This window comes from Mizuhopecten yessoensis, unplaced genomic scaffold (assembly GCF_002113885.1).
Source record: "Mizuhopecten yessoensis strain PY_sf001 unplaced genomic scaffold, ASM211388v2 scaffold10643, whole genome shotgun sequence".
Taxonomy (NCBI): Eukaryota; Metazoa; Mollusca; class Bivalvia; order Pectinida; family Pectinidae; genus Mizuhopecten; species Mizuhopecten yessoensis.
This window is the reverse complement of record NW_018408649.1, coordinates 97,886-115,654: the sequence shown is the minus strand read 5'-3', so window position 1 is coordinate 115,654 and position 17,769 is coordinate 97,886. Positions and strand designations below refer to the sequence as shown.

General features: G+C 38.7%; 1 protein-coding gene across 2 annotated transcripts in view; it reads right to left on the bottom strand.

Annotated features, from left to right (window-relative positions):
- The window catches only part of LOC110461633 (gamma-tubulin complex component 2-like), a 40,003-nt gene that overhangs the window by 3,941 nt on the left and 18,293 nt on the right, over positions 1–17,769 (bottom strand). For both annotated transcript variants that reach the window (XM_021515187.1, XM_021515186.1), the window contains exons 18-27: positions 17,425–17,599; positions 16,908–17,058; positions 13,833–14,012; positions 13,452–13,525; positions 12,860–12,960; positions 12,544–12,614; positions 7,175–7,349; positions 4,587–4,730; positions 4,095–4,211; positions 147–310 (exon numbers count right to left, since the gene is read on the bottom strand). In XM_021515187.1, coding sequence (XP_021370862.1) covers positions 147–310; positions 4,095–4,211; positions 4,587–4,730; positions 7,175–7,349; positions 12,544–12,614; positions 12,860–12,960; positions 13,452–13,525; positions 13,833–14,012; positions 16,908–17,058; positions 17,425–17,599 — 1,352 coding nt within the window. The remainder of the gene's footprint in view (positions 1–146; positions 311–4,094; positions 4,212–4,586; positions 4,731–7,174; positions 7,350–12,543; positions 12,615–12,859; positions 12,961–13,451; positions 13,526–13,832; positions 14,013–16,907; positions 17,059–17,424; positions 17,600–17,769) is intronic.

Here is a 17,769-nt window from a genome sequence, read left to right as displayed (position 1 = left end):
TGTTATTGGTGACCTAATACATACAGATAGTGTTTGTTACCGTACATACTGGTATACTGTTATTGGTGACCTAATACATACAGATAGTGTTTGTTACCGTACATACTGTTATTGGTGACCTAATACATACACATAGTGTTTGTTACCTGTACAAGATGTTGAAGAGTTTGAACTCGCCACTGATACAGCTGAAATCCATTATTTTCTCCAGAAGTTCCAACAGAAGTCGTGAGAAGTTGGAGTCAAAATTTTTGATGGTCCTCTCAAAGTTCTCGCTGGCTCCCATCAGGTCGACATGCTCTGACACCACCTGTGAGGATATAAAATGAGGACTACATCAGCTTAGTTGTGTTGTAAATGATGTTGCAGTTCTACCACACTCCACAGAACATTGATATAGTGGCTACATGTTAAGCAGGCCTTATAGGTGAGGTGATGTTAGCTGTCGTGTACGTATCTGGATGTACGAGTACATAATGAGGCATTAAAACAGACTAATGTGAGTGTAATGTGTACAACAATGTACAACATAACATACACTCAACACTGAAATTTCATAAGTTGACAACAGGAACATTTTACTTGTCTCATATTATCTTAATGTTCTGTAAAAAATTTCAACAATTATTTTTTAATGTTATTTCAACAAATACATGACAGGTTAATTAATCAAACATTTTTTCTGCATAGAAATGTTAATTTCTTGTCAATATATCCATGTGAAATTGACATGTCCAGAATAAATGGACAGTAAAATTGTTTTATTATTGAGAGTCCTGCACACACAATGATAATGAATCTTGTCAACATATCAATATGAAATTTACATGTCAAGAACAAATGGTAAGTAAAATATTTCTTATATTAAAGCCCTGCACACAATGATACTTAATGAATATCAACCTATGTAGTTGAAATGAAACTTCATGAAGTTGTTTTTCAATGATGACATGACAAACTAGTGATAATGATCCAATGATATGATAATGAACCGTGATAATGAAAGCTCCGGTGATTACTTTACAATGCAGGAATAACAGTGTTAGTCACAACTTCTGTTAAGTTATTTGTTAGAATGAGTGTTAGAATGATATTACGATACAACCTCTCTAAACCCTTACTTCTGGGACGGAAATATTTGTCTGGATTACATTAGGTCACGTTTATACAGTCAGTGACTGATGATATTTTTTTTTACAAAAAGCGAACATTTTTACCTTTTCACCCTTGAACTATAGAATAAATTCAAATCTAGGCGATATACATATAAAACTATCAGAATATGGGCAAATTTTGTTTAAAAAAAAACAAGCAGGCAAAGATTGGGTGGAGAGAATATATTACCATTCAGAGTGAGGTAAGTACTTTGTTCTATTAAATCTTCCTTATAAGTTTTAGCACTTCACAGAATATAACAGGAAATTATCATCATTTTAGTTTTGGAAGTTGAACTAAAGAAGAGGCCTATGATTGGGATTCACATGTATACAGTTTTAAAACAGTTGAGGATGACAACTTGGTAGAGTGAAACAAATTATTGTTTACATTAAACACGACACAGGTTTTGGTTAGTAATGCAAGTTCCATGCAAACAATCTAAGTGATTAAACCAACTATATGTATATTTTATTTCTAAGTTATTATGCTATTGCTGGATTTATCTTATTATTGACTTGTTAATTTGATAGGTCTGAACACCAGTTAAATGTGAAATTGTTTCAGTAAGTTACTTCATCAGTCTATATCAAGTGGGAGAATCTCCTCTGTTACCTGTGTGGACCACACAGTTGTGTCAGTAAGTTACCTGTGTTGACCACACAGTTGTTTCAGTAAGTTACTTCATCAGTCTATATCAAGTGGGAGAATCTCCTCTGTTGCCTGTATTGACCACACAGTTGTGTCAGTAAGTTACCACATCAGTCTATATCAAGTGGGGGAATCTCCTCTGTTGCCTGTGTGGACCACACAGTTGTGTCAGTAAGTTACTTCATCAGTCTATATCAAGTGGCAGAATCTCCTCTGTTACCTGTGTTGACCACACAGTTGTTTCAGGAAGTTACTACATCAGTCTATATCAAGTGGGGGAATCTCCTCTGTTCCCTGTGTTGACCACACAGTTGTTTCAGTAAGTTACCTGTGTTGACCACACAGTTGTGTCAGTAAGTTACTACATCAGACTATATCAAGTGGGGGAATCTCCTCTGTTACCTGTGTGGACCACACAGTTGTGTCATTAAGTTACTACATCAGTCTATATCAAGTGGGAGAATCTCCTCTGTTACCTGTATTGACCACACAGTTGTGTCAGTAAGTTACCACATCAGTCTATATCAAGTGGGGGAATCTCCTCTGTTACCTGTGTTGACCACACAGTTGTGTCAGTAAGTTACTACAGCAGTCTATATCAAGTGGGAGAATCTCCTCTGTTACCTGTATTGACCACACAGTTGCGTCAGTAAGTTACCACATCAGTCTATATCAAGTGGGAGAATCTCCTCTGTTACCTGTGGACCACACTTACCAACACAGGGGTGACCACACAGTTGTGTCAGTAAGTTACCTGTGTGGACCACACAGTTGTGTCAGTAAGTTACTTCCTCAGTCTATATCAAGTGGGGGAATCTCCTCTGTTTCCTGTGTAGGCCACACAGTTGTGTCAGTAAGTTACCTGTGTTGTCCACACAGTTGTGTCAGTAAGTTACCTGTGTTGTCCACACAGTTGTGTCAGTAAGTTACCTGTGTGGACCACACAGTTGTGTAAGTAAGTTACCTGTGTGGACCACACAGTTGTGTCAGTAAGTTACTTCCTCAGTCTATATCAAGTGGGGGAATCTCCTCTGTTTCCTGTGTAGGCCACACAGTTGTGTCAGTAAGTTACCTGTGTTGACCACACACTTGTGTCAGTAAGTTTCCTGTGTTGACCACACAGTTGTGTCAGTAAGTTACCTGTGTTGACCACCCAGTTGTGTCAGTAAGTTACCTGTGTTGACCACACAGTTGTTTGAGTAAGTTACTGCATCAGACTCTATCAAGTGGGAGAATCTCCTCTGTTACCTGTGTGGACCACACAGTTGTGTCAGTAAGTTACTTCATCAGTCTATATCAAGTGGCAGAATCTCCTCTGTTACCTGTGTTCACCACACAGTTGTGTCAGTAAGTTACTACATCAGACTATATCAAGTGGGGGAATCTCCTCTGTTACCTGTGTGGACCACACAGGTGATTCAGTAAGTTACTACATCAGTCTATATCAAGTGGGAGAAGCTCCTCTGTTACCTGTATTGACCACACAGTTGCGTCAGTAAGTTACCACATCAGTCTATATCAAGTGGGAGAATCTCCTCTGTTACCTGTGTGGACCACTCAGTTGTGTCAGTAAGTTACTACATCAGTCTATATCAAGTGGGAGAATCTCCTCTGTTACCTGTGGACCACACTTACCAACACAGGGGTGTTACGGCCAGATAGCTGGTAAAGAATTGCCGACATTTCATCAACATGTATTAAAAAAACTGGGATCAGAAATATCACAAGAGGTTATAGTCAACAGTGGTGAGGTTACATTTGTTATACATGCACCGTGATTTTACAGACAGTGCAAGCTGCTCTGACAACAACACATCTGAAGCATCCTCTGTTTGCATAATAAATACTGGGAACTATTTGCGCAGTTTAACTTTCACTGTTAACCAGTGAAGGACAAACATTTTCAACAGTGAATCAACAGAAGAAAGTCAAGTATTGCAGAGAAGAGACAGGTATTCTCCAGAGAGCATCACATGTCCCGGTCAGACAGCAACACATGTAGTAATGACCTACAATGTAGTTATGATAAGACAATCACCCCAAGTAGTATAACAACACCATTTTTGGAGATTGTGTATTAAGTTGTTCTGAACAAAATATTCCCTCAATGCTTCATAAAGGTAAAATGACGTAATTTAGGCAAAGGACATTCCTTCGACCAGAACTATAACATCAAAGAGTCAAGGAAATATTGAAATGTGGATGAATAACCAAGGCATTGGCAGGGGAAAGTAGTATGACTTTGAAAACCCGACCAGTGCAGATCCTTGTTCTATGATGTGACCTACCTTTGAACTGGCCTTCTGTTTGCTGGTGTCCTTCCTGCTCCTGGCCTGAAGACCCTGTAGGGAACTCTCCCGGGACGGAGCCTCCTCCATCTCTATTGTGGCACTCTGACTGAGACGCTAAAACCAACAGTGACCATTTGTTTTAAACAATAAATTTACACAAACTCAAGGAATAAGAAATAAAATCTATCATTTAATGGTTGTACACACTTATTGAAAATGAAACTAGGTAACAATTGATCACTGAAATAAATAACACTGTATTAGCTAAACCAAGGTCTACATATTGTCATTAACATAGGACTTGACTTGACCATAAGTCAGTAAATAAAAATACTAAAGGTCACACAAGGTCATGACCTCCTGACCTTGAATCATGATGTAACTGTAGCAAGTAATAGGTCACAACAGGTCATGACCTTGTGACCTTGATTCAGTATGTAACAATAGTTAATAGTCACGCCGGGTCATGACCTTGAGTCAATTATATACCTGTATGAAGTTGGAGAAGGTCACGCACACCATCATTAGTTTGTGGACGATCTTGAGGAGGTCTGGGTTGGTGAGCATACAGTCCTTAAGACAGTTGTTGAGGAAGTCTGTGTGGTAGTTTAGCACGTCGTCAACATTAGATACCTAGCCACGAAAAATCAGTAATGTGAAATAAATGTCTCTCATCTTAACAGCCGATCAGAGTACCTTGTGAATAATACCTGGTAGTCAAATTGTAATTCAAAATAAAGGCAATCAGGGAAAAAAAGCAGTGTCTTTAATACATTGAATGTACATGATTAGTCCTAACTCAATATAAGAGTCATTTTCCTGAAAACAATATCAGATGCGAGTTTAAGAAACTCCATACTTCATTATAATGACTTGTGTTTATTATACATCATTGGAACCAAAGTGAACTCTTTAGAATAGCTCTGATCACCCAGGTCTATCAGTTTAACATGGCTTGGTTTAAGTAATTAATACTGACATAGCAAGGCCAAATACAAATATATGTGTGTTTCCTGTTTCGGCTCCCAAAAAAATAGGGTAGGTAGGTGGGAAAAACATAAAAAACATTCTGGTGAGGAAAAATCTCCTGATTACCTCCATGAAGGTTAAAAATATTTTATTGTTTTAATAAAGTATGAAAAATAAATACACAAATGCATTTCCAGTTTTTGTGGTGAGCAGGCTCGAACGACATTTTGAAGTAAATTATTTTGTCACCCACCTAAATGTTTATGGAATAACCAACCGTAATTTACAGTAGTGCTGCAACCAGTGTTACAGTTCTAAATTATACCTACAGCTGGACACTAGTTTTTAGTAATCCAGACTCCACTGATGGTAACCAGTGTTAGTTCTAAATTATCACTACAGCTGGACACTAGTTCTTAGTAACCCAGACTCCACTGATGGTCACCAGTGTTACAGTTCTAAATTATCCCTACAGCTGGACACTAGTTCTTAGTAATCCAGACTCCACTGATGGTAACCAGTGTTAGTTCTAAATTATACCTACAGCTGGACACTAGTTTTTAGTAATCCAGACTCCACTGATGGTCACCAGTGTTACAGTTCTAAATTATCACTACAGCTGGACACTAGTTTTTAGTAATCCTGTCTCCACTGATGGTCACCAGTGTTACAGTTCTAAATTATACCTACAGCTGGACACTAGTTTTTAGTAATCCAGACTCCACTGATGGTCACCAGTGTTACATTTCTAAATTATCACTACAGCTGGACACTAGTTTTTAGTAATCCAGACTCCACTGATGGTCGCCAGTGTTACAGTTCTAAATTATCCCTACAGCTGGACACTAGTTCTTAGTAATCCAGACTCCACTGATGGTCACCAGTGTTACATTTCTAAATTATCACTACAGCTGGACACTAGTTTTTAGTAATCCAAACTCCACTGATGGTCAACTGTGTAACATTCTCTTTTGCATTAAGCCTACGTACTGATCAAATGTGAACTCCTGCTACATTCCCTAAGCCTACATACTGATCAAATGTTAACCCCTGCTACATTCCCTAAGCATACATACTGATCAAATGTAAACCCCTGCTACATTCCCCAAGCATACGTACTGATCAAATGTTAACCCCTGCTCCATTCCCTAAGCATACATACTGATCAAATGATAACCCCTGCTACATTCCCCAAGCATACGTACTGATCAAATGTTAACCTCTGCTACATTCCCCAGGCCTACGTACTGATCAAATGTTAACCACTGCTACATTCCCCAAGCTTACGTACTGACCAAATGTTAACCTCTGCTACATTCCCCAAGCTTACGAACTGATCAAATGTTAACCTCTGCTACATGCCCCAAGCTTACGTACTGATCAAATGTTAACCACTGCTACATTCCCCAAGCTTACGAACTGATCAAATGTTAACCTCTGCTACATTCCCCAAGCTTACGTACTGACCAAATGTTAACCTCTGCTACATTCCCCAAGCTTACGAACTGATCAAATGTTAACCTCTGCTACATTCCCCAAGCTTACGAACTGATCAAATGTTAACCTCTGCTACATGCCCCAAGCTTACGTACTGATCAAATGTTAACCCCTGCTATATTCCCCAAGCCTACATACTGATCGAATGTTAACCCCTGCTACATTCCCCAGGCATACATACTGATCAAATGTTAACCCCTGCTACATTCCCCAAGCCTACGTACTGATCAAATGTTAACCTCTGCTACATTCCCCAAGCTTACGTACTGATCAAATGTTAACCTCTGCTACATTCCCCAAGCCTACGTACTGATCAAATGTTAACCCCTGTAACATTCCCCAAGCCTACGTACTGATCAAATGTTAACCCCTGCTACATTCCCCAGGCATACATACTGATCAAATGTTAACCCCTGTTACATTTCCCAAGCCTACATACTGATCAAATGTTAACCCCTGTAACATTCCCCAAGCCTACATACTGATCAAATGTTAACCCCTGCTACATTCCCCAGGCATACATACTGATCAAATGTTAACCCCTGCTACATTCCCTAAGCATACATACTGATCAAATGTTAACCCCTGTTACATTCCCCAAGCCTACGTACCGATTCCATGTTGGTTTGGAAGATATGCCAGTTGTGTTCGACGACCTCAAACATCATGTAGTACTCAAAGTTCTGTACAAAGTTGAGCATGCGTTGTCGCAAGGCAAAGGCTGCAGAGTACCAGCGAGCAGAGTGGAGTGAATACATCTTTGCTGCCTTATTCCCGATCCACACACTGTCAAACACAAACCACACGGTTACATGTTTACACGTCCAACATTAACTAATACAATGAATGTAGCACACCTATTACTTACAGCTGTTTGAATATATATGGATAATATAAACATTTGTATGATACAATAATTTATTGAAGGAGCTTAGACCTTAAATTGTATGATCACCATATATACCGATGCAATATATATATATATATATATCATTGATTAATGAAGAAAACATGCAAAGGGACTTTTTTTAATCTTTGGCAATTGAAAAGTTGATATACATGTCAGCTTAGACATTATTCATAACTTTGTTATTTCTACAGTTATTTCACACACTATTGTACATAGCTAGCTTAGATATGTCATCACTAAGGAGGGTAAGAAAATAGAATCAACTATTAATTAGTTATTGGATCTGATATCATCTACAATAAGTTAAATAAAACAAAGAAATAAAACAAGATGTACAGTTGTAAGTGGCAGTAGCCATGAAGGTATGTTACATATTTCATCACAGGTAGATCATTTCACGAAAGTCCTGCCCAGGTTTCCATACAAGGATTCAAGCTGAGGTAACATTGCTAATATAGAGAAAGAGGATAAATGGTTTACTGTGAAATAACAGAACTTTCAGACTATTATTATGTTATGTAACCTAAATGGTCTGATGCTCAGAGACCTAGTCTTTATACACAGGAATCTCCTAAAGTAGTAAAATCATTGTTCACAGATACTTCCAACATATTTACTCAATATCATGTCACTAAATTTACAGTGATCTGTCTCTTTGGCCCTTAGGATAATCTGATTTATTGTGGGGGAACAACTGTTCATGTCTCCCTCCAAAGTCCAAACATGATACTAAGGACCAGGTAAAAAGGTATATGGGATAATATTTATGGGATAATATTTTTTTTCTATTCAGCCAATTATTAGGTAATGTTTTCTAAGAAGAAAGTTTAGTTTTAATAAATTGTATGATTGAACAAATTCTACATTACAGAAGATTCCTTAGTGAGCACCAAGCTGAGCGATACGAGTGAGCATTATAGGGTAGAGAAACAGATGTATGCAGGCTACATTAGGTATAATGTCTGTTATACAGGAGGATCAGAGTACTCAGTACAATATAATCTATACTCACAGCTTTGTAATCTGTTGTATTCTACACAACAGTAACCAGCCATCACACACTGTATAATTACTGCTGTATTCAATCCTTACTGCATTGACTATGATCAATAGACTTTTGTTCACTATGGCACTGCCACTACATGACCATACCAAGCTCACATGCATTCATATCTGATATGAATGCAATAGCCCATTTACTGATGTAATTATCATGATATTACAATTGTAGCATTTGATACCACTGACCCACCCTTGAATTTTTCTAGAAACAAGCATAGATGATACATGCATTGATTTGAACTAAAAGTTTATTTTTTTACAAAGCAATTGAGTTTTCTATGAGAATCAAATGTTGCTTTTAAGAAATGGTATATAGAAGTATTAAACAACTATCAGATGGCATGCATAGTCCAAATGAATGTCAACTTGAAGGTGACAAATTCATCATTAAGTTCTGGCATGTTTCATTGCACATGTCATGTTCCAGTTGGCATTCATATCAACTATAAATGCCAACTGAAAGCCATATACCTGCGGGTAATGCTGAACAACATGTAACTAGGTCGCAGGACAACAACCATTAAAGTTTGAAACATTGCTTTTTTTCAAATGTTTGTTGATATCAAATAGAAAAGTTGTAGTTACTTGTTCTGAATGTTACTGTTTATGGTGTGCCCTATTATCTGTGATGTAGGGTGTGTCCTGTTATCTGTGATGTAGGGTGTGTCCTGTTATCTGTGATGTAGGACGTGCCCTGTTATCTGTGATGTAGGGCGTGTCCCGTTATCTGTGATGTAGGGTATGTCCTGTTATCTGTGATGTAGGGCGTGTCCCGTTATCTGTGATGTAGGGTATGTCCTGTTATCTGTGATGTAGGGTGTATCCTGTTATCTGTGATGTAGGGTGTGTCCTGTTATCTGTGATGTAGGGTGTGTCCTGTTATCTGTGATGTAGGGTGTGTCCTGTTATCTGTGATGTAGGGTGTGTCCTGTTATCTGTGATGTAGGGTGTGTCCTGTTATCTGTGATGTAGGGTGTGTCCTGTTATCTGTGATGTAGGGTGTGTCCTGTTATCTGTGATGTAGGGTGTGTCCTGTTATCTGTGATGTAGGGTGTGTCCTGTTATCTGTGATGTAGGGTGTGTCCTGTTATCTGTGATGTAGGGTGTGTCCTGTTATCTGTGATGTAGGGTGTGTCCTGTTATCTGTGATGTAGGGTGTGTCCTGTTATCTGTGATGTAGGGTGTGTCCTGTTATCTGTGATGTAGGGTGTGTCCTGTTATCTGTGATGTAGGGTGTGTCCTGTTATCTGTGATGTAGGGTGTGTCCTGTTATCTGTGATGTAGGGTGTGTCCTGTTATCTGTGATGTAGGGTGTGTCCTGTTATCTGTGATGTAGGGTGTGTCCTGTTATCTGTGATGTAGGGTGTGTCCTGTTATCTGTGATGTAGGGTGTGTCCTGTTATCTGTGATGTAGGGTGTGTCCTGTTATCTGTGATGTAGGGTGTGTCCTGTTATCTGTGATGTAGGGTGTGTCCTGTTATCTGTGATGTAGGGTATGTCCTGCTATCTGTGATGAAGGGTGTGTCCTGTTATCTGTGATGTAGGGTGTGTCCTGTTATCTGTGATGTAGGGTGTGCCCTGTTATCTGTGATGTAGGGTGTGCCCTGTTATCTGTGATGTAGGGTGTGCCCTGTTATCTGTGATGTAGGGTGTGCCCTGTTATCTGTGAAGTAGGGTGTGTCCTGTTATCTGTGATGTAGAGTGTGTCCTGTTGTCTGTTATGTAGGGTGTGTCCTGTTATCTGATGTAGGGTGTGTCCTAGGCCTGTTATCTGTGATGTAGGGTATGTCCTGCTATCTGTGATGAAGGGTTTGTCCTGTTATCTGTGATGTAGGGTGTGTCATGTTATCTGTGATGTAGGGTGTGTCCTGTTATCTGTGATGTAGAGTGTGTCCTGTTGTCTGTGATGTAGGGTGTGTCCTGTTATCTGATGTAGGGTGTGTCCTAGGCCTATTATCTGTGATGTAGGGTATGTCCTGTTATCTGTGATGTAGGGTGTGCCCTGTTATCTGTGATGTAGTTTGTGCCCCATTATCTGTGATGTAGGGTGTGTCCTGTTATCTGTGATGTAGGGTATGTCCTGTTATCTGTGATGTAAGGTGTGCCCTATTATCTGTGATGTAGGGTGTGTCCTGTTATCTGATGTAGGGTGTCTGTGATGTAGGGTATGTCCTGTTATCTGTGATGTAGGGTGTTTCCTGTTATCTGTGATGTAGGGTGTGTCCTTTTATCTGATGTAGGGTGTGTCCTAGGCCTTTTATCTGTGATGTAGGGTATGTCCTGTTATCTGTGATGTAGGGTGTGCCCTGTTATCTGTGATGTAGGACGTGCCCTGTTATCTGTGATGTAGGGTGTATCCTGTTATCTGTGATGTAGGATGTGTCCTGTTATCTGTGATGTAGGGTGTGTCCTGTTATCTGTGATGTAGGGTGTGTCCTATTATCCGTGATGTAGGGTGTGTCCTGTTATCTGTGGTGTAGGGTGTGTCCTGTTATCTGTGATGTGGGTGTGTCCTGTTATCTGTGATGTAGGGTGTGCCCTATTATCTGATTACCCTACAGAACTCACTGATGCAAGGAGCTTTTCTTCTCCTGGGCTTATCCTAATCGAACACTCTAGAACTGCTCACACGCTTATTGACTTATACTCTATTTACAACAGTTCTGACAATTTGATCATGCTTAATATTTTTTCTATTACAATTTCTATTCCTTAAGAGAAAGAACAACTACCTTAGAGTTTTGCTTGTTTGAGCACGTTTGAAACATTTAATTTTATGTTTACTATCCCTTATTTCTGTTCCTTTAACCATCTCTTGCATTGGAAATATTGTAATACTACAATTCATTCATTCACATTTACTACATTGTGTATGGTACTTTTATATAATCTATAATCATACTGAAATTATTTAGCACTTATTTTATTATGCACCAATCAAAAATGGCTAAACCTTTTCACCCTACCAGACTGTAACTCTTAGCAACTTGATGTCACATTTATTCTTTATTGTTCTAGTCACATGACCTTTACTGTCATTGTACCATAGTTGCAAACATCATGTAACTGTACTCTGAAGACGGCCTCCCTTTGGTCGAAATATGTCAACACTTAGGATGTAAATCTAAATTACATTTTGTACCGGATTCAGTGGTGTTGTTGCTCATCATTTCTATTTTCATTTGCTCTGCTTTCCCTGATGAGCACTGTTGAATACCATTAAGGTATCCACCCCAGGATCCCTACCGCCACTATTTACACAGAGGTATATGACTGGTTGTGGAAGTTACAGCGTGGAATACCACTTTTAGCAGAATTTACACAGAGGAATATGACTGGTTGTGGAGTTAACATGGAAGAATATGACTTGTTGCGGAGATTACATGGAGGAGTGTGACATGTCACAGTGTTTACATGGAGGAGTGTGACATGTCAGTGTTTACATAGAGGAGTGTGACATGTCAGAGTGTTTACATGGAGGAGTGTGACATGTCAGTGTTTACATGGAGGAGTGTGACATGTCACAGTGTTTACATAAGGAATTTGACTTGCCAATTAATGCGAAAGGAGTACCAAAACTTTCTCAGAGTTTACATAGAGGAACATGAGTAGTCTCTTTTGACAGGGCTCTGTGTGTGCTCTTGTGATAGAGTGCTGTGTCTACACTTTTGATAGGGCACTATGTCTACACATTTGATAGGGTGTTGTGTCTACACATTTGATAGGGTGCTGTGTCTACACATTTGATAGGGTGCTGTGTCTACACATTTGATAGGGTGCTGTGTCTACACATTTGATAGGGTGCTGTGTTTGATCTTTTGATGCAGTGCTGTGTCTACATATTTGATAGGGTGCTGTGTCTACACATATGATAGGGTGTTGTGTCTACACATTTGATAGGGTGCTGTGTCTACACATTTGATAGGGTGCTATGTTTGATCTTTTGATGCTGTGTCTAGGTGTCACATCTAATGATACACACATATTGAAAATTAAGTGTGATCTCACCTGCACAGTTGTCTTTCCACATGCTTGCAGTAAAACAGGTGACGAAACAACATCTGGTACCTGGTTAGGGCCTGAAAAATAAAGAATATATGGTAAAGTCTTAAAACTAGACTACACAGTCAAGGCAAAAATTAAATACAGAATACAAATGCATGGTCAGGTCATGAGAAATAGAAAATATTGGTCAAGACCTTTAAATATAGAATATCTTGTCACGGGTTGTGTAAAATCAACTACACCATCAGGGCTCGAAAGAATTATGGTCATCATCTTGAACGATAACGCTGATCTTGAGCATCAAATAACGAGTACCTACCTTTCTATTGACAACCAGAGAAACTGGCCATTTAACAACATAGTCAAATGAGAAGGACTCGAGTCCAGACAGGTGTAGGTCTGTTGGGTCCACTCTGTAATCTGTAGCACAAAGCCAGTTCTACGTTATAACATGTAACACGAAAAATGGACGAAATGTCATTGCGAGTTTAGGGTTCTATTTTCAGAGACAAATCACTTAGTACCAATTTTTTTTTGAAAATGAACGAACATGGGTAGTCTTTGATAAGAATCAAGAAACATTCCAGATAAAAGATCTGATTTTTTAAATATCACTGAAAAACTGTCAAAATTGTACCAATTGTGGTAGCATGACATAAGTACATTGATGATTGTATTATTTCATATACAAGTGTTGTGTTCTACAGTATAACAACCATACAGAGTTTAAGATGTGTGATAATCTATGAACGCTCTCATCAATCATTTTGATCAAGACCTCATTATATTAAAAGAATCATTGTTGATTAATCAACAAAACACAAACACACATCATATAACAGGAATCATTGTTGATTAATCAACAAAACATTGACACACAGAACCTGTTCCTGTACCAGACGAGAGCTTACCTTTCTCTAGCTTGGTGTCTATGGTGAGGATCTTGAACAGCTGAGTGATCAGGTCAAAAGGCAGCAGTTCCACTCTGTAAATCAGTTAAAGGTTAAACATCATATTTAAATCGAGTAAATTGCCATAATTTTAAGTCAACCTGGATATAATGTCTCTCTTTTCAACTGTTACCTTGCTTACTGCCAACATATTTCAAGGTCCTGTTTTCCTTAAGTACTAAATTCCTTTACATGTATCTCAAGATATATCATCAAACTACTTCTATTATGCCAAAATATCTCCCCACAAATGGTGGCAGCATAATTGGGTTAGCTGTGTATCAGTATTGACACTTTTCACTTTTCACTATCTAGACTTCAGTAAAACAGCTGGTTACATACCTGAGGTCATCCTTGAAGGGGTCTACGTTGGCAGTGCTGGTCCGAAGAGCAAGCTCCAGTAATGTCTCCAGACGCGTCGGCATGATCTTGTCTATGTCCTGTTTCATCTCATCCTCTGTCATATCCATAAACTGGACAATGAAGTCTCCCTTGTCCAACAGGAAGTAGTGCTTCATAGATCTGACAAACAATAGGCAGTGCCATAGGTTAAACATTTTTCTGTTAATTATGGACAATTACGGGTCAATTTATGAGGTTAAAACAGTTCAGATGCCAGTAATTTCAAACAAACTTTGCAATTATTTACAAAAGCCTTGGTAACATATATACAGACCATAGGGTGCAACACTGACTGTTAACGACAGAAATCTGGTGCAGCCAGCTCACAGCTCATTGTTACAGAGAGCATTAACAGAGCGGCAAAGTAGGACATGTCAAAATGCAACATACCTATATCAAACGGAAAATAATTTCAAATGCAAGATACCTGTCCTCTATCAAATAAATAAAAACAAGAGTACCGCAGGGCGGAACAATATACGCCCGTCGAATGCCATATAGTGTGTTATTACTCCCATAACATGAGAGGCCGCTGGTCGGCCTTTTTTCAATCGGATATGATTTTGCCGACTGCGACCTCTCATTTCCGAAGCACTAATTCTTTGATGCAGTTTCCGCCCAAAATCCGGGCGGAACAAAATCGACTTGAAAAACTCACATAAGTGGTTAACAGTTCATGACAACGATGTCTACTCACGATTTATATAATATAGATCTCATATATATGTCACAGACACAAATATATAGTATATTACGGAATAGAACACTCAAAATACATGTCCATGTCGTTGTAGCACATCTCTGACCTACATTTAAAACATGGCTTCTGGATTAATACAAAATATCAGGGGGGATTTCAAACGGAACGAAATGATACGGAGTTTGTTTGTATTCCGCTTGTGAAACATTACATGTAATCCATTTTTGTATTAACCGGAAAAAGCATGGCAAATGCTGTCTGCTTCGCTTCGAATGAGGAAAAACTCATTATTTATGTCTTTGACATGATTTTTTTCTCATATAATCATGGATTTATGGAAAGGAATATTTATTGGGACCCTTTTGACCATTTAAATGTACGTAAACACGATATACTCTTTCTTAATCCGAACTTTGACAATGTGATAGTCAGCATCGGGAAAATCAGCTATGGGCAGTTAGAGGTTACGCGGCGCCTGTCAAAAGTTTTTCGCCGTGTAAAACCTCTAACATTGTTGGAGTAAGTGTGTTATATACTTTCTTACATTGAAATAAGATCTGCATCATTCTAAGAACGGTTAGCTGACATTCTATAAACAAGAGATCCCAGAGGGATCTTGGTGCCCACCTTTGTACCATCTTCATTAGTTCTTTGTCAGTTTGATCTTTTCTCTTCTTTCCTCTAATCTGTTTGATCGAGTCATGTTAACAGTAAATGCACCTTGAGGTAACTTTTGATCTAAACTTAACACTGATGTGTATGAAAGCCAACCTTCAAAGTGAGTTTGTCATTTCACATATTTACTAGTACAGTACTTAATGTGAAAGAAACAGAATCGATCAATGCAATATGAGAAAGATCTGTTTAGTTCTTCTTTTAATCGATTTTGTTTTTATGATCAGTCTCAACATATAACATGCACAACGAGAGATCAAGGGAAACCAACATATATAATTTGAGAAAGATCCCTCTGGTACTTCCCGAGAAATAGCGATAACAAACTTTCACTATCAAAATGCAAGATGGCTGCCTGTCGGCCATGTTGTTTATCCGATCAGTCTCAAAAGTTGCCCTGCACAGCTTAGGACCAAGGGGAACCTACATATAAAATTTAAGAAAGATCCCTCTAGTTCTTCTTGAGAAATAGCGATAACAAACTTTCACTATCAAAATCCAAGATGGCTGCCTGTTGGCCATGTTGTTTATCCGATCAGTCTCAAAAGTTTCCCTGCACATCTAAGGACCAAGGGGAACCTACATATAAAATTTGAGAAAGATCCCGATGGTACTTCTTCAGAAATAGCGATAACAAACTTTCACTATCAAAATCCAAGATGGCTGCCTGTCGGCCATGTTGTTTATCTGATCAGTCTCAAAAGTAAACATGCACAGCTAAGGACCAAGGGGAACCTACATATAAAAGATCCCTCTGGTACTTCTTGAGAAATAGCTATAACAAACTTTCACTATCAAAATGCAAGATGGCTGCCTGTCGGCCATGTTGTTTATCCGATCAGTCTCAAAAGTTGCCCTGCACAGCTTAGGACCAAGGGGAACCTACATATAAAATTTAAGAAAGATGCCTCTGGTACTTCTCGAGAAATACCGATAACAAGAATTGTTTAAGGACGGACGGCGGAAGGCGGATGACGGACGAATGACGGACCACAGACGCAGGGTGATTTGAATAGCCCACCATCAGATGGGCTAAAAATGTAGAAGAAAATCTCCGGACAAAAAATCAAATAATGAAATGAATAAAGGGCAATGACTTTTGCAAAAATCGTCGAATCAAAATTCTGTAAAGGGAGACACAACTTCATATCATGATTATAATGTATACCAAGTCTCAAGAAGATCCGTTGAAAAATGTAGGAGAAGATTGCCGGACAAATATCAAATACTGAAATAAACAAATGGCAATAACTTTTGCAAAAATTGTTGAATCAAAATTCTTTTCAAGGAAACACAACAACATATCATGATTATTTAGCCTACCAAGTTTCAAAGAAATTCGTCAAAATATGTAGGAGGAGATCTCCGGACAAAAAATCAAATACCGAAATGAACAAAGGGCAATAACTTTTGGAAAAATTGTCGAATCAAAATTCTTTTAAGGAACACACAACTTCATATCATGATTATAATGTATACCAAGTTTCAAAGAGATCGGTTGAAAAATGTAGGAGGAGATTGCCGGACAGACAAAAGTTTATGCCAGCCATAAATTATATTCAATATTATAAGGTAGTATTGGTATAAACAAACCGCTCCCTATAAGATGTGACGACCAGAAGCAAGGAGCTGTCACTGACCTGATTCTGGCCATCAGTTGTTTCTCCTCCATCAGGAGCTCGAGGAGGACTTTACTGGCGTAGTTGTAGGCACCCTCAATTTGCTCAGTGTATCGACGATCCTTCAGAGTGTACACTATCTCCTCCGCAATGGGACACTTTATATCCCGCCCTATTGTAAAGAAAACAACAATGATTTTCAGACTATCTTATCTGACACCTCCTTGTTATTACAGTAAGGTTATAACAATGCTTTAAAATATTAAAAATTAATCATGTATAAATCTCCTAATATAGCACAGAAATAACTATTAAATGATTGTGTTCTGCCTTCCTACATTCTCAGTGAAAATCTCTTACCTTTTTATGTAAAACAGTGACCACTACCTTCTCAAATATACACAAGTACTGATAATCTAAAGCCTGAATACAAGTTTAATACATTCGCATCCATTTACCAAGTTTACTTTAGGGTTAAGTTTATGTAGGAACTGAAAACAGTATCCCTTGCTTTCACGAAATGGAAATTGTAACTCACCACACAGGCGTATAACGTTGAGATATTTGCCCGTATTTAGGATCTTGTCAGCGACCTGTTCCAGGAAGACAGGGATGCGTTCCCTACAGATGGTGTAGTGTTGCTCCCAGTACGCATCGTTGTAGTCCTCCTGGAGCTTCTCCTTCTGAATTGTCTCATTCTCCTCCACCAGGAACTAACACACAACAAGTATCTCTTATTGGACTGGACAAGGTAACCAGGAACTAACACACAAAACAGGTATCTCTTATTGTACTGGACAAGGTAACCAGGAACTAACACACAAAACAGGTACCTCTTATTGTACTGGACAAGGTAACCAGGAACTAACACACAAAACAGGTA